General features: G+C 36.9%; 1 protein-coding gene across 3 annotated transcripts in view; it reads left to right on the forward strand.

Moving 5' to 3' along the window:
• The window catches only part of SCAR (wiskott-Aldrich syndrome protein family member 3 SCAR), a 190589-nt gene that overhangs the window by 91832 nt on the left and 75260 nt on the right, over positions 1-23497 (forward strand). For all 3 annotated transcript variants that reach the window (XM_070106613.1, XM_070106612.1, XM_070106614.1), the window contains exon 3: positions 21342-22033. In XM_070106613.1, the coding sequence (XP_069962714.1) occupies positions 21342-22033 (692 nt within the window). The remainder of the gene's footprint in view (positions 1-21341; positions 22034-23497) is intronic.

A 23497-nucleotide genomic window follows, 5' to 3' on the forward strand; every position in this document is an offset into this window, starting at 1 on the left:
TGTCGCAGCGTGTATACGAAGCTGCACAGCCCAGTGGCACGGCGGGGTGGTAGCCGAAGCTGGCTACGGCGCGTAATTGCTTCGTTGCGTGGGCGCCAGGAACGCGGCTCCGGAGGGGGGGCCAAACGGCGAGGTCGTGCTGATGTGTGTCTGGGGAGTCGCCTGACTACGCCGCGGCGGTGAGATTCAGTTAGTCGACCACTGTCGCGCCTCGCGGTGCGGTGAAGGAGTGTGTGATGTTGCTCACCGCACATCTGACAATGGCCCCTTGACTCACATGCGGTTGTTGCATGGGTGTGCGCCAGACAATTCAGGCAGTGGCCATGTGCCTGGGCGATTTGCTGTCGTTGGACTGGTGGCATACCTTTAAATATGCCGCAATGTTGCAAGCGGTGTGGGCGACGACATAGCGGGCATCGGAGGCGATGCTGCTCCGCAGACAGCGAGGATGACGGGGTTAGTGGCCGCGTGCCACTACGAGGAGCGATTGGAGGGGCTGTGGTAGCCGTTGTTCGGGATGCAGGATTTGCCCCAGGGCGTGGCACATTAACGGCCGAACGTATTGCTGGCGTTGGTGTTGGTGCATTTCCGTCCATAATGATCTATATGGGAAAAAGTTATTTAGATTATAAGTTTGTCGCATGATTGAGTTGGAAATTTGGGCCACGTTAAGTGGCATAAATCGGTCGTTTGGTCGATCGACCTTTTACCGGATTTAGGTTTTTTTTTTTTGATTTATTAATTTTAGCGGTTTTTGGTTCTTATCGGGTTATTATTTACGTTTGTTCGGTATTATCGGCGGTGGGTAAAAAGCATAGCTTTACGAGCGGTCTCGTTAGTGTTCCGGTTTGCGTACGGAGATCGACTACTCGGATGTGACCATCGGAACCATGGTGAAGGTTTTCTATGCGGCCAAGCCGCCATGCAGTAGGAGGGAGACAATCATCGTGTACTAGCACGCAATCTCCAAGCTTCGGCGCCTTTTCTGGAGCTTTCCAGCGGTACCTCTTTTGGAGGTCCTTTAGATAATCTTCTTTCCAGCGGCGACTAAAATTGTGATGGAGAATTTTGATTCTTTCCCATCGGTTTAATAAGGATAGCGACTCCACGTCTGGCTCAGGTATGGCCAGAATGGGTGCTCCTTTGAGAAAATGCCCAGGAGTTAGGGCGGTGAAATCGGAGGGATCTTGCGAGAGGATTGTGATTGGCCGTGAATTGAGTACGGCTTCAATTCGAATTAATAAGGTCGAGAATTCTTCATAATTAAACTTGTAGTTTCCAGCTACTTTTTTGAAATGGGATTTGAAGCTTTTTACAGCTGATTCCCATAAACCACCCATATGAGGAGCGCTTGGGGGATGAACTGCCAATTAATGCCTTGGGGTGCGTACTTCTGTACAATCTCAGGTGAGACTTGTTGGATAAAGTCCACAAACTGTTTCTCAGTGGCTCTTTTGGCTCCAATAAACGTTTTGCCGTTGTCACTCATAATTTTTGAAGGAAAACCAGGAGTCAGTTTGTACATAGCTCAAGGTGAACAGCTTTTGTCGTAAAACAAAAAAAAACTGCCACATAGCCTTTCATTAAAGTGGGAGATCTTAACATTGAAGCCTTTATCTGGAAAGGCCCAGCAAAATCGACACCTGTTGTTGTGAAGGGCAGAGCAAAGTTGCAGCGTTCAGGTGGAAGTGCTGCCATTATCTGCGTTCGCATTTTTTGCTTGTACGTTGTGCAAACGTTGCACATGTAAATGCACTTCTTTATTTGAGGCTTAAGACGGAGAATATAAAACTCTAGGCGGATTATTTGTTGCATGAGGCGGTGCTCAGCGTGTAGCATCAGTATGTGGACATAATGCAGATATAATGTGGCAAGCCGTGCTTTTTCTGGTATGATTATAGGATGTCGTTCGTTGTATGTCAGGCTGGAGTTGACAAGCCGACCATTCGCACGAAGCAAACCCTTTGTGTCCAGAAATGGATTTAGTACTAAAAGTGAGCTCTTTTTATCGATTGGCTTCGAATCTTTTAGCAATGATATTTCTCGGCTGAAGTAGCGCGTTTGCGTAGATGCGATAAGAGCGCCTTTTGCTTTTTGTAAGTGTAGGTGCGTTAATGTATCGCATTGGGGGTATATTGGAGGTGTTCCCTTAACTTTAGTTTTGAGCTGCTCTATAAATTTGATCATGTATGCAACTACTCTGAGGGCTCGGGGGAACGATGAGAATCGCTCAAGGATGTCAGTATCATCCGATGTTGCATGAAAGGAGTCGATTTTTCGACCTTCTGGGGCAATTATATTGCGCATCAGCGATTGTGGCCAAGAATCGGAAAATTCTGTTAACCATCGGGGGCCATTCCACCAGAGGGTGGTGGTGGCAAGATGCAGGGGTTTGCATCCTCTTGTACCTAGATCAGCAGGATTGTCAGCACTGGCTACATGTCGCCAAGTGGCTGATCCTACTAGGTCAAGGATTTGAGACGTTCGATTGGAAATATACGTCTTCCATGCATGTGGTGGTTTTTCTAACCAGGCGAGTACAATTTCAGAATCGGACCACAGATATAGTTTGTATTGTGCCATGTTTAAATGCGTTTGTACGATGGATACGAGTTTGGCTAGTAGTAGCGCTCCACATAATTCAAGTCGTGGTAGACTTATTGTTTTTAAAGGAGCCACTTTTGCTTTTGCTACTAGTAAGTGGCATGTGGTCGCATTGTCGCTTTGTGTGCGAACATATATAGTTGCGCAATATGCCTTTTCAGAAGCGTCACAGAAGCCGTGTAGTTCGACTTTGTGCTCTGGGGCATAATTTACCCATCGTGTGATTTGTATCTGTGAGATATCATTTAGATTGCTCGCAAACTGGGACCACTTTTCTAAACGCAGTGGTTTTACTTGTTCGTCCCAGTCGGTTCCATCTAACCATAATTCTTGTATTAGAATTTTGGCTTGTATCATAACTGGCGAAAGCCATCCTGCGGGGTCGAAAAGTTTCGCCACCGAGGATAGAATTTGCCGCTTTGTTATGGCGGATATTGCAGATATTGACTCTGTAGTGTATGAAAACTGGTCAGATATCGCATTCCATTGGATCCCCAGAGTTTTTGTTGTACTTTCCTTTTCGAATTTTAGGAAATTAGTATCTAACAAATTTTCATTAGGTATGTCCTTTAAGATATTAGGGTGGTTCGCCGTTATCTTTTTCAACGGAAACCCTGAGGTATTTAGGGCTTGTATCACTTGTGATAGTGACTCGTATGCTTGTGGAAGACTGTGACTTCCAGACAAGATATCGTCTACATACGTTTGTGTTTTTAACACTTTGGTTGCCAGAGGAAATTCTGACTTTGTGTTTTCTGCCAGTTCGTGGAGTGTTCGAATGGCTAAATATGGAGCACAGTTGACGCCAAAGGTAACTGTTTTAAGTTTATAGTCGCGTAGTGGACTATTAGGAGATTTTCGGAAAATTCGTTGAAAATCTTGATCGTCTTTATGTACGACTATTTGTCTATACATTTTTTCGACGTCTCCGTTAAATACGTATTTGAATATACGCCAATTTAAAACGAGTAGCATTAAATCTGGTTGGAGCGTGGGTCCCGTAAATAGGATATCATTTAGGAAGTTCCCCGAGCTAGTAGATCTTGATGCATTAAAAACAATTCTTACTTTAGTTTTTTGTCTGGCTTTACTACTGCGTGATGAGGCAAGTAAAATGAGTAATATTTGCCATTTATGATTTTTTCACATGGACTTACTTCCTCCATGTGGTCTAAATGGAGATATTATTCCAACACACCATCATATACTGGTTTGAGTTCGCCTTTTTAAATTAGGTTTTTTTCCATACTTTGAAACTGCTGTATTACAGAGGTGCGAGAGTGACCTAAGGCGATGGTGTTGGGAAATTGTTGTTTTAGTGGTAGTCGTACGACGTACCGACCATAATCTGATCTAGTAGTTGTGGCTTTGTAAAAGTCTTCACAATACTGATCTTCAGGGGTTGTGATTGATATGGGGGGGATTTCTTCTAACTCCCAAAATTTTTTCAATTGTGAATTGAGGTATTCGTTTGAGATTTCCTCAACCTGAGTGGTCATGGTGGTAACTGGTTCCGAAACTAGTCCACTTAGGATCCACCCAAAAATAGTATTTTGTGGCAGAAGTGTATTTGAAATTTTCTCAATACCTTCGAGTATTATCTGTGGTATGAGATCGCTGCCTAATAGAAGGTCTATTTGAGCGGGAGTGTTGCAGTTGGGATCTGCTAGCTTTAGGTGTGAAACCTTTTGCCAATGCTTGCTATTTATGTGATAGCTTGGAAGCATATTTGTAAGTTGCGGTAAGACTATAGCTTCTGCTTGTATGTGCTTATCCGCTTGGGGGGAAATTAGGGTAATGGGGCAGATTTTATTTGAGTTTTGGACTACTCTTCCGCCCATTCCCGTGATTTCAAAATTAGCTAGTTTTGTTGGCAGTTGTAGCCTATTTTGAGCCCTAGACGCTATGAATGATCGTTGTGATCCTTGGTCTATTAAGGCCCTAAGTTTAAACAGTTCTCCTCGATGTTCGATGGAGACGACTGCTGTGGGTAGTAGTACTCTACTTTGATTTTCGCTGTGTAGCGTTTGGGTTTTTAATGCCTTTGAGCAGCATGGTGCTTCTTGGCAATTTTCGGGATTTCGCACTTCGGGATTTGCTGTTGCAACTAAACCCGTGGCTCTTTTCATATTTGCGCTGTTGGGGGATGAGCTGGAAAATGTGCTGTAATGCAGCATTGAATGATGTCGTTTATGACAATAAACGCAATTAAATTTGCTTTCGCACTCTTTAAGTGTATGTGCATGTGATAGGCAATTTGTACAAAGCCTTTTTGTTCGTACATAATTGTTTCGATCGAAAATATTCATCTTTTTGAATCTCTCGCAAGATTTGAGCTTATGCCCCCCTGTACATAGTTCGCATGACGTTTGCTTGTACTGTTCGGATGTGAACGTTTGATTTTTGAAGAAGCTTCTATTTAAATTGTTGTTGGTACTGGCTTGTTGTCTGTGGAAGCTTCTATTTAGGTCATGTTGAACGGGTTTCGTTCTGACCATTTTTTTATCTACCCTTTCTGCGATTTCATATTGGGTAGTTAGGAAATCTTTCATTTGTTGCCACGTGGGGCATTTTCTTCGTGATGAGAGCGATTGTTCCCATAGAAGTAATGATTTTTCTGGTAATGCGGCAGTGCATATGTTTACCAGTATTGGATCCCAGCTGTCTGTGGGAATATTTTGTGTCGATAAAACCGACAAATAATTTGAAACAGTGGATTGAAGTTTGATAAATTCTTCACTAGTTTCCCTTTGAATTTTTGGCAAGTTCATTAATATCGATATTTGTTTATCGACCAATATTCTTTCGTTTTCGAATCTTGATTTAAGAGCTTCCCAAGCCAGATTGAAATTATCGTCATTTAGTGCGAACTGTTTGACTATGACGCCTGCTTGACCTTTTGTTTTGTATCGGAGGTGATACAATTTTTGTGCGTTTGTTAATTTTGGGTGGTTTATGTAAACGGCTGTAAACATGTCCCGGAAGGACGGCCATTGTTCATAACCACCATGAAATATTTCTGTATCACATGTGGGCACCTTGAGATGGATGCCTGAACTTGTCTCATGACTTTGTACTTGTGGCAGCTCTACTCGCTGATGTGGAGTAGGTGCAATTGCTTTTATTAGCTTAAGTTGATCGAAAATCATTGCTTTAGTTTCGCCGAAGATTTGAAATTTTCTGGTAGATCTGAGTCGTCAGATTCTACAATTGCGTCATATGCAGCTTGGAGACGTTTCCAAAAATTGTCAAGATTGTCTTTTTTTATTTCTAATACCGATTCAGAATTTTCTTGAATCGGCGAAGATGAAAATCGAGTGCAGTATCGTATTAGACTGTCACTCTCAGCAATGAATTTAGTGTAAAAAATGTCTTTACCCCTCTTTTGCTTTGTAGCACCTTGCTTCGAGCGTGTAGCTTCTGCAGGTGTACATGGACTTTTATCATCTGAAATCATCTTTGGTACTTTAAACAATCGAGATATTTTTGATTCTTTTGAGTCTGAGCTCATTTAAAAAGGTATGCCGAAATAAATTAAAATATTTTCAGTGTAATAAATATCTTCTTCTATCTATCTTTTAAGAAAAGAAGTTTTATTTTTTTGTTTTCTTATATATATATATTTTTTTTTTTTTATGAATAAACCAAGTGAATCAATGACGTTTGTAATCTTCGTATTAACTCGTATGAATAACTGAACTCTTTTAAGAGAGTAAGAGTTTTTAATTTGATTAAGTAAGCAAAATTTCGCGTATTTAGTTTGTACCGTTCGTATTCACTCGCAATAATTTTTTTAAATTTATTTTTATTTATTTATTTAATTGATTATTATAAAACGCGAATGATTTTATTTTTAATTTGATGTGTATGTATTATTCGTCCGCAATTCCTATAGGGAATACCTATAAGCGGATCAGCTGATACATATGTACTTGTCGTTATGCGCAATTGAGAGCTCGTCTTAGAGATCAATGCGCTTTGTACATATGTATGTATTATATTATGTTTTGCGCAATCCTGCTTGTTTTTGTTGGTCAAAGAACAATGGATATTGCGAATATGTGCCAATGTGGACTTAGAATATTATATGTATATATGCAATCCTACTTGTTTTTGTTTAACAAAGAACAAAGGGTATTGCGGAATATTCGCCAATGTGGACTTTGAAGCGAAGTACGTATGTTTGTAAGCCTGTGCCGGTATGTATGTAAATGCGCGTGTATATATGAAAAGACCGCGAAAAGGAGAATAATAGACCGCAGGTATTCTCGTAAAATGTATATATATATGTATCAAATTATGATCTTGTACACGTATGTTAAAAGATAAAATTGAATTTATGTATGTACATATAGGTATGTATTGCTCTTGGCAATTATATAAAATGTATTTTAATATATATATGTATATGGTTGTTGTTAGATTAAGTATATATATGTAAAAATGTATATGTGCATATAAATATGTGCTATATTGTATGTACGTATGTATATATTTTGTAACTAAATTGCATATATGTATGTATGTAAATTTCTGCTTGTTTTTTTTTTTTTTATGTTTTCGGTTAGGTTCTGAATTTGCCTTAGCTTACTTGGTTTGACGCAATCCTGCTTATTGCTTTGTTAAGCGTAAGGGATATTGCTGGAAAAGTTTGCAAGTGAATACTTGAATATTTTGGTGTGTTGTTGGAAACGTAAAGTGTGTTTTTAATACACAAATGTAAGCATACAAGCAAATCACCCTATGTAATATGGCTATTTTCGATACCCGTATATATATCTATATATATATATGTATATATATGTAGAGATATATATATAATATGTACCAAACTGTTTTCGGCTCTTTCCGTAAATTAAACCGTAAATTGAGACAGTTTGGTGTCCGTTATATTTAAATATTAATTTCGTTTTTTATATGGAAAAAAACGTAATTTGCCATACATATATACATGTAAATATACTCATTAAGAGGAAGCGATACAACTCACTCTGATTTCCTGCAGGGGTTGTGGGAGATAGAAGTGGACGTTATAAGGTGTAGTTGTCCCAGCTGTTGGATTATATGTTTTTTTTTGTATCGCGCCCGCTGTTGGTTTATATGTATTTTGTGGTATGTATTTTGTATTATGTTTTGATTTATGTTTTGTATTAAGCTTCGCGCCCGTTTTGTTATTTTTATTGTTTTATGTGTTTTTAATATTTATTGAACTTTTATTTATTTTTTTTTATTGTTTACCAGCATTCTAGTGTATATGCACTGCACTGCACTTATATGTACATATGAGTAATTATACTTTGTATTTTTTTTTTTTTTTATTGTTTAACAGCTTTCCAGTAATGTGGCTATATGCACTGCACTGCACTTATTGCACTTATATATGTACATATGTATTTTTCGTTTGTAACCGCACTTTGTTTTAAACTAAAGCATTTTTTTCCTTTTTTTTTTTCTTAACTGCACGTACTGTTACATTACTGTAATTTTGCTTTTTTTTTCCTTTTTTGGTAACTGCACTGTATTTCTATATGTATATGTATATCATTTAAGGTTTTTTTTTTTTATAAATGTATTTTTTTTTTGTAAACACCCATAGTGCCGTCCACTAGGGCTCGAAGGACCATATATAATTCTTTCCAAAGTTTTCAAAGAAAAACTTATACACTCACCACCTTTCGCTTTTAATACAATTGTAATTTTATTTTGTAATTGAAAGTACGGGTTTTATACACTCCCTTAATACCACAATCACTTGCGACGCAGCACAGAGAAGAGAAAAAAAATGTATATAAATGCCTTTGATAGCAATTTAACTGGTTCGGATCAGATCCGCTGATGTGAAGAATCCACGGATGACGGTGCTTTCGCTGCGAGTTCAAAACGAAGAAGAGGCAAGCCGATTCTAGTGTCCGTGGTTTTGTTGATGGTTGGTGGGGTGATCGCCCGGTGTGTTGTGTATCCTGGGTGGTAGGGTCCTTGTGTGAGGTGTATGTTGCGTGAGGTGAGGTGGTGAATGTTGCGAGAGGTGATGTGGTGAATGTTGCGTGTCAGTGATGTGTGAGGTGTGTTGGTGTAAGTTTTCGGGACGACGTAGGCTCATTTAGCCACCGTTTTTGGGTTTTTTTGTCCTCAAAACTTTATGTTTATATATGTATGTATATAATTACTTTAATTTTTACGTTTTTTCTTATTTTTTTAGGGGCCTTTCAAAGAGGCTCGAAGGGCCATTTGTTTACTCATTTAGCTTTTATTTTTTATTCTTTCAAAATTCGGTTAGCAAATATAATTGAAACACAATTTCACTTATATATAATATAATATAATATTTTAAATACACTTGAGGGAACACTTCACGGACAAACTGCGCTGCTACGTTTTCGCTTTACGAACTGGTGTCAAGAAAAAAGGGCCCTTTCTAGTCTGAACAATCCTTTTTGTTCATTTGGGTGGTGAAAAAGAGGATGATTGAAATGTGGGTGTATAGTGTGGTTGGTTAGTTGTATGTGGTTGTGTTGGTGGGTGATATGGTATGTTGTATTGTGTTGTGTTGTATGATGTTGAACGGTGCGTGGTGTGCTGAGATGCTAAATGTCGCGAGATTAAAAGTCGCATGAAGACGCAGGAAGCTAAATTACGGTTTTGTTTTTGACTCCTGAGCGATACTAATGCGACATTACTTTTACTCAAAATTTAGCAATTTCGGAACAAACTTTGCTGCCACACGTTTCATGCCCAAAACATTCGAGAAAATTTAACAATCCGCTGCAAATTCCTTAATAGTGATTCGACGATTTTCAAGAACAATTTTTTTCACTGTTCCAATGTCTTCTTCGCTAGTTGATGTGGTCGTACCTCCAGGATGCTCATCGCCATCAATATCTTCTCGGCCTTCTATAAAGCGTTTGTAGCACTTATAAATAATTTTTTAGAGACAAAGTGGACTCACCGAATACCACAGTCAACATTTCAAGTACCTCGGAGCACTTTATTCCATATTTAACGCAAAATTTATTACATATCCTTTGATCCATTTCTTTCAAAAGTCCAAAATCGAAGAGCACACAAAAATGTGACTAACCTTTTCTGTTGCCAAAAACAAACTACTAATCGTTATTGGCTTCTAATGCAAGCACATGATAAACATATGTGTCCGATTATAACAAAAACAAAATATCGATAATCGAATGTACACAGCTCGCGAAAAATCAAAATTCATCTTTTCTTTTGAACACACCTCGTACATTATAAAAAGGATACTTTCGTGACCGCTGAAAGTGTGCCACTGAAGAAACCGCTGATGGTGCATACATCCATATTTCTTGACATTATTTTCTGTTTTCGGGAACAGTTTTTATGGCTCAATTGGTTCGAACCACGCGGAGACGACCATTCCTTCTTCTGTTATCAACTGTAGTCGTTTGGGAGAAACGATCAATAGTGCATACAAACATTCTCGAAATATTAAATTTTTTGAGAAGCTCATAAATTCCACTTGCGCTTTTCCACACTTATGTTAAGGAATCACTGCAATACGATTTTCTTTAGCTCCCCAGTCCATTGTTAATAAGCGAAAGCGACCCAGAATAACTTACCTTATTTTTGGCTAAGGGAGTAGGGTATCGAAATAATCAATGCCGTGGATACTGAAAAATGATCTTGGACTCACAGCTTACAAGAAACAGCGAGTACATGGCCTAACTGTGGCTAAAAAAAATTGAAGATCGAAAAAAGCAGAGAGCTACTACATTGTCATGACGTGGACGAAATTTTATTTTCGGATAAAAAAATGTTTTTATTGCAAGATAGCCACAATCGGCAAAATAATGGCGTATATGCAATATGTCTGGCAGATGCCCCCATATACAAATTGGCTGTGGAACGACACCAAAATGCTTCCAAAGTTATAGTCTGGAGGGCAATATCAATGAAGCGAAAGTTGCCGCACCTTTTCATCGACCAAAGAGTCAAAATTGACACAAATTATAATGTAGAAAATGTTTCGGAAGGTCATCTATTACCACACGCTCAGAAGTTGTATGGCACCGAATATTTCTGTTTTCAAGAATATCCAAGCAAACCGCACTCAGGACTGGTGTAATAAAAATTTACCCGATTTTATATCAGTTAAGGAATGGTCTGCTGCGTCGCCAGATCTGAATCCTCTTGACTTCTGCATATGGAGATATATGCGCAGTAAAATCGGTGTTACGAAAGGCTTAACCAGTTTGAAGATCGGCTGAGGAAAATTTGGGATGAAATGGACCAAGATATGTTGCGTGCCGCTTGTAAATAGTTCCTCAAACGCTTACGTCAAACTATTAAAGAAAAAGAGGAAAGATTTGAACTAATGACCTAATTCCACAATCATTAAAGTCATTTTTATTTAATATAAAAAAGTATGAAATTTTTCTTTAATTTTTATTGCACTTTGTTTTGATGAAACTTATTCTAGGTCACACGGTACGCCCTCGCTGTATGCATTGTAAACTTTGTAGCAGAATTCATGGCAGGACAATAAAAGTTAACTTAATTATACGTTTTATTATTATAAATTAAATTAATATTAATTTTTGAATGCTAGTTTTAAATAAATGTATTTCATTTTATAATATGGGTGTCGCCACAGATTTCACCTTCGCGAAAAAAAGAAAATAATACTAGCGATTTTTACTTAGTCTTTTCAAAGACGAAAAATTGGACAATGGACCCGGCAGCGTCCGCCTTAAAGTGAAATCCTATATCTCAGAAACTACTCTACCAATTTCAAAATAATATGGTGCATACATTACAGTGACATTAACTGTGGAAATGAGCAAAATCGGCACACCTAAGAATTGAAGTTATCGCAATAAATCCTCTCAGAAATAGTGCCTTTGAGGTATGTCATCTTATGTGTAAAAATTGTCCAAGTCAGACCATAGGTTTTGAATATGTAGACCTTTTACCTAAAATTTTCGTCAATCTGCGATATATGAAATCTAGATAGAATCTTTTTCTTAGAATCTTCTTAATATACAAATTCTTACTTAAGTATTCTCTTAACCACTAACGGACTATGAATTCATTTGCTTTAAACCCAAACTCGCTTATAATATATAGGCAGAAGCGATCCTCTTACTTTTTCCTCATATACCCAATATTTTTAATTTCGTCCCTTTGCCATAGTAGATTTTAGAAGGTATCCGCGATCCATTTACTTTTTCCTTATATACCCAATATTATTATTTTTGTTCCTTTACCATAGCAGAGTTTAGATCTCATAGATATGTATATCTCAGTACAATTTAGATTAGCAATATTTTATTCGGTTGTGAACTGCATGGATATTGGTGTGTACCGTTCTCCAAGCACTTCGACGATGAATGTAGAGATTTGATTTAGTTAAATTAAAGTATATAAAAATTGATGTGTTCTATAGATTCGTAAACTATGCATTTGATCATGTGATGACCTTTAGTAAAGTAGTTGTGCATGAGCCAAAAAAGGTTTATGAGTTGGTACGACAAATTTTCAACAGATAGCGCCACTACCATTCCAATGTAAATTGTGAAATTTATGTCCGGCTCACATTGAATAGACAATGGGTTTTTTCTGCATCCAGCGCACAACGAAGTTAAGTTGAGTCTAAAAGACTATCAGCTGACTCAATCCAAAAAGATATATATTGTATATATAAACAAATGAAATTGTTCTAATTGCAACGAGCGAAAGATTATTGCTGCAAAAGTTCGTTTGTACAGCTAGTATTTTAATATATGTCGGGGTAAGTGATTATAGGACCTGCAGCTTAAGTAAGATACCAAATATGATTTTGAACCATTCATAATTTCGTCAAATAATGAATATTGAGTTCGCAGCATATTTAATATCAAGTTTTGCTAACACTTGAAAATATTTCCCCGGCTTTGACCTTTGAATTGACGGAGTACAAAATGTTCGGTTACACCAGACCTTAGCCCTTCGCTACATGTTTAATATAAGGTTTTGCTTTATTCTTGCAAATTCCGAGAATATAAAAATGACTGGGAATGGAAAGTCGAATGGTGATACAAATTATTTCTTGACTTCATAAAAACGTACCACTAGTAACAACCTTACAATTCGAAAATCGAATCTTCAAACGTTTGGAATTAGTGGAGATTTTTCACTGTTCTCAATACCTTCGAATAATTCTTAAGTAGGTATGCTATGTGAATAATTTAAACTCGTTCCGCCAGTTCTTGGTCATCCGATTTGAGTGTAACATACTTTCATTACAAATATATCTAATTTTTTGGGCTATATCCATTTTGAATCGGTTAAGGGGCACACCTTTAATTAAATAAATTAAAAAAAAAAAATGTATTGTTTTGGGTATATTTATACATGTTTCAAGAATACACAGTGCAATTTTTGAAAAACATTTAATATATTTTGAGTTATACGAGAGCTCCGACATCCACAGCTGCAGTGAGTCCGGCCTTCTCCGGAAATCAAACCTAAATATAAAAAATAATCGTTAAACTAGACGATATTCTCTTTACAATGGCCTACGATCAAAATAAATTAAAAATTGACAAAATAGCAGCGCTTTTTAAAAAAAAAGTTGATTCTTACTCAAAATGTTGATCGTTTTTGGCCTGCCAAATAATACGTCTATGCCCCTTACAACGGATTTGTTCTAAACTAGTAAACGAACTATAGTTATCTGGTGTGAAAACTCTCCATTCGTAACCGTATTATACCTTCTCAAGCCCCCACACACCGATTTGTAAGAAATCTTAATACAATTAAGTGGACATATTTTCCTGATAATAATAATACCAAAAGTAAATAAAGGCGGTCCAGACTTCCCTTAGTCCTAATTATTCAATATACTTAACTTAATTCCGCATGCTTTCTTGGTCACCGTTGATTTCCACTAGTATTACATCTTTCTTTACCAAAAATTAGTGTAATCGGAATGCATAAATATAATAAACAGAAAAGATAGCTAAATAAATATTTAAAATAAAACGTGATAATATAGTTTTGTAAAATATTTCGTCTAATAAAATATGTTGCATTCAATATTTTTATAATCTTAAAACACGTTGCAATATATACTAACTTTGTATATACTAACTTTGTTGTTGCAAACACGTAAAACTTATCGATATAAATATAAAATTGGATGATGAGACGAGTGGAATTATGGGCTATTGTCTGTCCGATCGTCCATCTGTCTGCTCGTCCGTGCAAGCGATAACTTCAATAAAAGTTCAGATATTTTCATGAAGCTTTGTACACATGTTCCATAGCAATTTAAGGAGGTTGATATTTCAGATGAATGAAATCAGACCGAGATAGTGTTATCCGAAAAATTATAAAATGCTTTAACCAAGCTTCAAAGTAAGGTATAAAACTGCAACTTGATACAGAAAATCACAGTAGGAGGGGTATCTGTAGTTACAACTTTCGTTGTTGATTTACGTGAGTACCTGCCGGCGACGGCCTTACCTCACGGTGCTCCAAAGCACAACGTATCAATACAATGCGTTGATAAGCGCCCCAAATAATACGAGCTATTTGCAAGTATTAATTTGGTTACCAGTGGCAGTGTGTCTGGGCACACACTACCATCTTGGTAAGATTCGAGGCCGACCTAAAGCAAACCGCACTCAGGACTGGTGTAATAAAAATTTACCCGATTTTATATCAGTTAAGGAATGGTCTGCTGCGTCGCCAGATCTGAATCCTCTTGACTTCTGCATATGGAGATATATGCGCAGTAAAATCGGTGTTACGAAAGGCTTAACCAGTTTGAAGATCGGCTGAGGAAAATTTGGGATGAAATGGACCAAGATATGTTGCGTGCCGCTTGTAAATAGTTCCTCAAACGCTTACGTCAAACTATTAAAGAAAAAGAGGAAAGATTTGAACTAACGACCTAATTCCACAATCATTAAAGTCATTTTTATTTAATATAAAAAAGTATGAAATTTTTCTTTAATTTTTATTGCACTTTGTTTTGATGAAACTTATTCTAGGTCACACGGTACGCCCTCGCTGTATGCATTGTAAACTTTGTAGCAGAATTCATGGCAGGACAATAAAAGTTAACTTAATTATACGTTTTATTATTATAAATTAAATTAATATTAATTTTTGAATGCTAGTTTTAAATAAATGTATTTCATTTTATAATATGGGTGTCGCCACAGATTTCACCTTCGCGAAAAAAAGAAAATAATACTAGCGATTTTTACTTAGTCTTTTCAAAGACGAAAAATTGGACAATGGACCCGGCAGCGTCCGCCTTAAAGTGAAATCCTATATCTCAGAAACTACTCTACCAATTTCAAAATAATATGGTGCATACATTACAGTGACATTAACTGTGGAAATGAGCAAAATCGGCACACCTAAGAATTGAAGTTATCGCAATAAATCCTCTCAGAAATAGTGCCTTTGAGGTATGTCATCTTATGTGTAAAAATTGTCCAAGTCAGACCATAGGTTTTGAATATGTAGACCTTTTACCTAAAATTTTCGTCAATCTGCGATATATGAAATCTAGATAGAATCTTTTTCTTAGAATCTTCTTAATATACAAATTCTTACTTAAGTGTTCTCTTAACCACTAACGGACTATGAATTCATTTGCTTTAAACCCAAACTCGCTTATAATATATAGGCAGAAGCGATCCTCTTACTTTTTCCTCATATACCCAATATTTTTAATTTCGTCCCTTTGCCATAGTAGATTTTAGAAGGTATCCGCGATCCATTTACTTTTTCCTTATATACCCAATATTATTATTTTTGTTCCTTTACCATAGCAGAGTTTAGATCTCATAGATATGTATATCTCAGTACAATTTAGATTAGCAATATTTTATTCGGTTGTGAACTGCATGGATATTGGTGTGTACCGTTCTCCAAGCACTTCGACGATGAATGTAGAGATTTGATTTAGTTAAATTAAAGTATATAAAAATTGATGTGTTCTATAGATTCGTAAACTATGCATTTGATCATGTGATGACCTTTAGTAAAGTAGTTGTGCATGAGCCAAAAAAGGTTTATGAGTTGGTACGACAAATTTTCAACAGATAGCGCCACTACCATTCCAATGTAAATTGTGAAATTTATGTCCGGCTCACATTGAATAGACAATGGGTTTTTTCTGCATCCAGCGCACAACGAAGTTAAGTTGAGTCTAAAAGACTATCAGCTGACTCAATCCAAAAAGATATATATTGTATATATAAACAAATGAAATTGTTCTAATTGCAACGAGCGAAAGATTATTGCTGCAAAAGTTCGTTTGTACAGCTAGTATTTTAATATATGTCGGGGTAAGTGATTATAGGACCTGCAGCTTAAGTAAGATACCAAATATGATTTTGAACCATTCATAATTTCGTCAAATAATGAATATTGAGTTCGCAGCATATTTAATATCAAGTTTTGCTAACACTTGAAAATATTTCCCCGGCTTTGACCTTTGAATTGACGGAGTACAAAATGTTCGGTTACACCAGACCTTAGCCCTTCGCTACATGTTTAATATAAGGTTTTGCTTTATTCTTGCAAATTCCGAGAATATAAAAATGACTGGGAATGGAAAGTCGAATGGTGATACAAATTATTTCTTGACTTCATAAAAACGTACCACTAGTAACAACCTTACAATTCGAAAATCGAATCTTCAAACGTTTGGAATTAGTGGAGATTTTTCACTGTTCTCAATACCTTCGAATAATTCTTAAGTAGGTATGCTATGTGAATAATTTAAACTCGTTCCGCCAGTTCTTGGTCATCCGATTTGAGTGTAACATACTTTCATTACAAATATATCTAATTTTTTGGGCTATATCCATTTTGAATCGGTTAAGGGGCACACCTTTAATTAAATAAATTAAAAAAAAAAATGTATTGTTTTGGGTATATTTATACATGTTTCAAGAATACACAGTGCAATTTTTGAAAAACATTTAATATATTTTGAGTTATACGAGAGCTCCGACATCCACAGCTGCAGTGAGTCCGGCCTTCTCCGGAAATCAAACCTAAATATAAAAAATAATCGTTAAACTAGACGATATTCTCTTTACAATGGCCTACGATCAAAATAAATTAAAAATTGACAAAATAGCAGCGCTTTTTAAAAAAAAAGTTGATTCTTACTCAAAATGTTGATCGTTTTTGGCCTGCCAAATAATACGTCTATGCCCCTTACAACGGATTTGTTCTAAACTAGTAAACGAACTATAGTTATCTGGTGTGAAAACTCTCCATTCGTAACCGTATTATACCTTCTCAAGCCCCCACACACCGATTTGTAAGAAATCTTAATACAATTAAGTGGACATATTTTCCTGATAATAATAATACCAAAAGTAAATAAAGGCGGTCCAGACTTCCCTTAGTCCTAATTATTCAATATACTTAACTTAATTCCGCATGCTTTCTTGGTCACCGTTGATTTCCACTAGTATTACATCTTTCTTTACCAAAAATTAGTGTAATCGGAATGCATAAATATAATAAACAGAAAAGATAGCTAAATAAATATTTAAAATAAAACGTGATAATATAGTTTTGTAAAATATTTCGTCTAATAAAATATGTTGCATTCAATATTTTTATAATCTTAAAACACGTTGCAATATATACTAACTTTGTATATACTAACTTTGTTGTTGCAAACACGTAAAACTTATCGATATAAATATAAAATTGGATGATGAGACGAGTGGAATTATGGGCTATTGTCTGTCCGATCGTCCATCTGTCTGCTCGTCCGTGCAAGCGATAACTTCAATAAAAGTTCAGATATTTTCATGAAGCTTTGTACACATGTTCCATAGCAATTTAAGGAGGTTGATATTTCAGATGAATGAAATCAGACCGAGATAGTGTTATCCGAAAAATTATAAAATGCTTTAACCAAGCTTCAAAGTAAGGTATAAAACTGCAACTTGATACAGAAAATCACAGTAGGAGGGGTATCTGTAGTTACAACTTTCGTTGTTGATTTACGTGAGTACCTGCCGGCGACGGCCTTACCTCACGGTGCTCCAAAGCACAACGTATCAATACAATGCGTTGATAAGCGCCCCAAATAATACGAGCTATTTGCAAGTATTAATTTGGTTACCAGTGGCAGTGTGTCTGGGCACACACTACCATCTTGGTAAGATTCGAGGCCGACCTAAAATCTCTTCCGTTTTGGGGTACAGAACGCAGTTGCTTTTTGCAACTTCTTTTTAGAACTGAAAAAACAGTTAGGCTGAATTTTCAGTTCTTCCTGCATTTAGGTTAGGCCATAACCCAACGAGCAAATTGGACCGAAGTCCAAGGGCTTTCTGCTCCCCGTGGTACCAGAAAGCCTCCAGTAAGACTGTGTAGCCGAAACTACTGCCAGTTGAGCTGCCCATTAGTCAATGACTGGTGACATTTGCTTTTCCATTTAAAGTCTATAATATCATTTCAAGCTGAGTATTATAGCACTATTTCTGACATACTATGCTGATATTACTGAGCAAGGTACATAATAACAGTCATAGTGCATATTGGCTTTTAGTCGCCTCTTACGACAGGCATGCCTTACCGCGGGTAAATTATTACCCCTACCCGCAGGGGGATCTGTAGTTACAGTACATATCTCATAAACCATACTTGCTGAGTACAAATCCTTATAGCCCCTCCTCATACAGAGCGGATGAAATCGGTTGATAACCACACGCCTACTCCTAATATAACGGTTATGTTGCAAACTACTAAATCTGTGATAACTCACTAAAATACGTCAGAAGCATTAAATTTCACATTCAAAATGGTTCCAAAGGCTTGTTGTTAGAATCGGCGTTTAAACTGTACAATGAGAGTGAAATCCCATGAAATACTCGACTAATTTCAACCAAATTAGCTGTATAATTTATCCTGATATTCTTATGTTAGAGTGGGTAATTCGTTTGATGACCACGCTCTCTTTTCATATAACACAATTTTAGATTCTCTCTAATTCTTTTTTCTTTAAGTATTGCACCAAGCAAGAAAAAAGTAATGAAAATAAAACACATATAGTGTCTTTAAAGTATGCTCTCTCACGTCTAAACTTTGTCGAAATCGAATGTGTGGACCCTATGCCTATTGCTGACTGTTCATCTAAAATAAACTGCAATCTATGAGATATACTTAGCCTTTTCATAACTTCTGTTACAAAGTTTACAATTCGTACAGCGAGGAAAAATTCACAGAAAAAAGCCATTTTTTATTATAATTTGTATGCAGTGTCTACTCCTATAATAATCAGTTCAGTGTTTGATTTCGCTTATTAGCAATTAGTGGGGAGCTAAAGAAAATCGTATTGTGGTGATTGCAAGTGAAATTATGAGATCAATGTCAAGACTTAATCGAGATGATCTCTACATGAAAATCTACTGTCAGTCGACTGATAATCTTCTGACAATGCGCTTGAAGCAAATTAGGTTCAACAGCTCCAGTAAAGCCGTTACATCTATTAAAAAGTTTTTAAAACTGAAGCAAAAGTTTACCTGAAAGATGTTTTAGAAGGCGTGGTAAACATTTAAGCAATTCTTTTAGATGGATAGCTTTTGATCTTTCAGCAAGATTTTTCTCCAGCACATAAGGCAAAAAGCAATGCTTAAAAAACTATATGGCTAGTTTCATAGCTGCAGGTTATTGGTCGTCTGGATATTCAGATTTGAGTTGGAGAACATGACCTGTCGAATACTCCACAAAAATTTAGCCTCAAAAATCTTTTTTTCAATCAGCGTCGTTAGTACAAATAAAAACTGCATGCTGCTATTGATCAATGGCCGAATCGTTTGAGGGCTTGTGTGAAAGCAATGGGTAAGTAAAAATTCTTCGTATACAAATTTTGAACATCGCTTATATTAGGTAAAGTAAAAAGTTCGTTCGGTTTTTATCTAAGAGATGGCGTTATTGTCCATAATATTAGTGTTACGTGTCGCATCATGTCATACTATAGGGCGCTGAGAACGTTTATTCGCGCTAAAAGTTTGTCTTTGACAGTTTTTAGATTGATTTACTCAGTTCGTTGTGAGTGCTCGTCAAAGATGGACACCAGCAAAGAGAAAATTCGCTATATTTTACAATTTTTCTTCGATCAAGGCGAAAAAGCAGCCAAAGCGACTGAAAAAATTAATTTAGTTTATGGGCCCGATACTGTAAACGAACGTGTGAGATGCACCACGCGTCGGGAGGCCTGTCGTCGAAAATTGCGATAAAATCATGAAAATAGTGGAAACAGACCGTCACGTGAGCACTTATTTAATTGCTGAGGAACTAAAGATAAGCCAGAAAACCGTTTGGAACCATTTGCATAAGCTTAGATTCAAAAAGAAGCTCGATGTTTGGGTGCCACACGAACTAACGCAAAAAAACATGATGGACCGAATTTCCATCTGCGAATCGCTGCTGAATCGCAACAAAATCGACCCGTTTCTGAAGCGGATTGTGACTGGCGATGAAAAATGGGTCACTTACGACAACATCGAGCGCAATTGACGGCTAGGAAGGTTTTGCTGTGTGTTTGGTGGGATTGTCAAGAAATCATCTACTACGAGCTGCTCCCCTATGGCCAAACGCTCAATTCGGCCCTGTACCCTGTACAACTGGACCGCTTGAAGGCAGCACTCATCCAGAAGAGGCCATCTTTGATCAACAGAGGCCGAATTGTGTTCCATCAGGACAACGCCAGGTCACACACGGCTTTGGTGACTCGCCAGAAGCTCCGGGAGCTCGGATGGGAGGTCCTAAAGTGATTACCATCTTTTCCTGCCCATGGCGAACGCGCCTAATGGTGAGAAGTTAGCCTCAAGAGAGGCCTGTGAAAATTGGCTCTCCGAGTTTTTTGCCAATAGGGACGCAGCCTTCTACGAGAGGGACAAATGCACACAAAGTTATCATCTTTTGAAAAATCAATAAAAAACCGAACGAACTTTTTACTTTACCTAATATAATATATGCATGATTAAATAAAATTAACTATTAAAAGTAGCGGCCTAAACTTGTAACAGAACATATGGCAAGACTAAGTATTATTGAAATTCAAATGTAACCTTTTCCTGATATTAATGTGACCTTGTATCAAAAATAAGTAAAATCAGTTCAATACTTGGCCTAGCCCTAATATACCTAACATAAAGATTTTCGAAATTCCAGTTGACTCTATTGCTCACGCCCAATACCTGACTTACCTTAATACAATTCTGAAATCTTCTTTTTCTAATAACAGTATGTATGTACTTCGCATAACCCCCATATACCTAAGAAAAGAATTTCACACTTCTAGTTGGCTTTATGCCGTATATATCGGCAAATATGTAAGGTATCTTAGCAAAATTAATAAAAATATTGGATTTACACTAGTTTAGTGAGAGTATACTTGAGTAATGTCAAAAGTTAATGCAGTCCCTCCAGATCTTTCTTCATTCTAGTCCTAATATCCCCGGTATAGTGATTTCCAAATTTTCACATAAGTAAACCGTTTATGTAGATGTAATGAAATTCTACATAATGTGAGTTAGCGCTGAATATGAATGAAGCTGGTCTAGACATTGGTCTAAACCTCAGATACCCAATATATTAAATGTTTATATCACATAAATATATATTTTTACTGTTAATCAAGCCGATTTTAATATAAACATCACCGACGCGAAGCAAAATATAAAAATGAAAGTAAATGGGTCTATATTTATAATAATTGTTGTTTTTTTAAGGTGTTGGTGTTTTCGAGTCGCGGCAACAGCGTCCAAATTCGATTGACCTTCGTAACATCACCAATTCTGAACTTTCAAGTGGTGGCTATTGTAGCTCCCATGCACATACTATTACTTCTAATATTTCGGGCATTGTAACTAATGCTGTTAATCAAAAAACAGTCTCTCCGGATAAAAATGAAAATGGTATTATATCAATGCATTCAATGCAGAGCGCTGAACAAACCGTGCACGTGGAACATATTTGTGATGATGAAATATTTAGCGAAAATCAGAACTTTGAACAGTCTGGTTATTTCATTTCTGAGGGAATGGGCACATCAGGAATAAATTCACGGATAAAAATTCGCCCTTCTCAACCTCCACCAGCTCCACCATCAAACGGAAGCAGAAATGGCACACCTGTATCTTCTAATGCTAATACCCCAACACGTATCCGAAATTTGTCAAATAATAGAGACATATTGCCTCCACCACCACCAATCCCGGAAGGAGTTATTAATATATCCCCACCTAGAGCACTCTCTGTTGGGAACGGAAATGCTTCAATAGGAATTTCTGTTCAATTGCCGAAGAACAAATCAAGTATTTTATTGCACCTAGATAACAATTTCACTAATTCGAATCTGGCTAATATGTCCCGACCTCCTATATATCAGGATTTGTCTTCATCACCACAGGCGGAACAGCAGGTTAGTATGCACAATAATGATTTATGAACACATAAATATTTGCAATAAATGCTCTGATTTAATCTATCGAAATAAATAGGTTTAGTTTAATACCCAGCTTCTTTTTATCCAACTGTAAAATACTATATTTTGGAACACTATGTGTTATTTCAAAATACCGCCGAACATTATATATTCTCGTAATTTGAAGGTAATAGGGTGTGTTCGTGATGGCAATCACGATAGCAGTGTTGCAAATTTGTCAAAGTATCACGTTCTGCGTGAATTTTTGGCAACACTTGCAACAGCATCACCTTCTACTGTCACTTTCCGTACGTAATTTATGCAAATAATCGGCAACACTAAATTTTTGTCTGCACATCAGCAGAGTATCAGCAAATATGCAACACAGTAGCTGTACAGCTGCAATTATTACGTAGCTCGAACGCACCTATAACATGTCTAAAATATTTGGGATAGTTTGGAAAATAATACAAACCCTTTATAACTCAACTAAATAAAAAAGTAAAATCATACGGATTCTAATAGGTGTTAGGAAGAAAAAAACACGTATTTCCTAATTTTTCTTTTTTTGGGGAGGAAACAGCCAAGAGTGTGGCAGATATCATACATTAAGTGAAATAAAACAAACACATTAGTTATGCTTGTAGCGTAAAGCTACACCACATTTTTCACATATGGTTTGTGATACTACTGCCATTGGAGAAATATGTTGAACAGGCGCCTTATGCTTTTTCGCTTGAATATCAGTTTCTATTGCAGCTCTGCGTGTTATGGTTATCTTTGTACCTATTTTGCACAGGACCTTAGGAACTCTTAAACGAAAATCAACTGATGACAACTGATTGCCCTCCGCATTCTGTTCTTTCCTAATTCTTTTAGCCAAGCCAATAATAAGACATTGCAAAGTCTCAAAGTGGTAAAACATGCAAACTTGCCATCGTCTACTTTTCAACAATATTGTTTAAGAGCCCATGATGCTATCAATGAGATCGATCCCACCCATGTGACGACCATGCTCGCTCACTACGTAAGGTCTTTCAATTTTAATATATTTTTTGCTGGCCTTATCATAGCGCCGTACTTCGGATTTTGTTAGCTCATCAGCAAAACTAGATTCTAGAGTAACAAATTTGATGTCCTTCCAGAGAGTGGTAGATACATCTATTCCTCCAATATTTCAAACATTTTCGACGGAGTGTCCACGAGCATTTTTCGAAATATTTTTTTCTGTCGGCAATTTACAGTCAGGTATTATATTTCGTCGTATGGTTCCTGAGCTGAGGATTTGGCCAAATATTCTATCAATGACAACAATGTAAAATATTTGTCAAACTAAAGCCTGTAGCTTCGGTTCCTCGGAATATTTCTCGTTACTACGTTTGAGGCAGCACCCAAATCTGACTCTACAGGTCTATAATATTTTCAGCTCCATATTCTATTTCAAAATTGTACGCGAAACCG

Source organism: Bactrocera oleae, chromosome 3, assembly GCF_042242935.1.
Source record: "Bactrocera oleae isolate idBacOlea1 chromosome 3, idBacOlea1, whole genome shotgun sequence".
NCBI classification, from domain to species: Eukaryota; Metazoa; Arthropoda; class Insecta; order Diptera; family Tephritidae; genus Bactrocera; species Bactrocera oleae.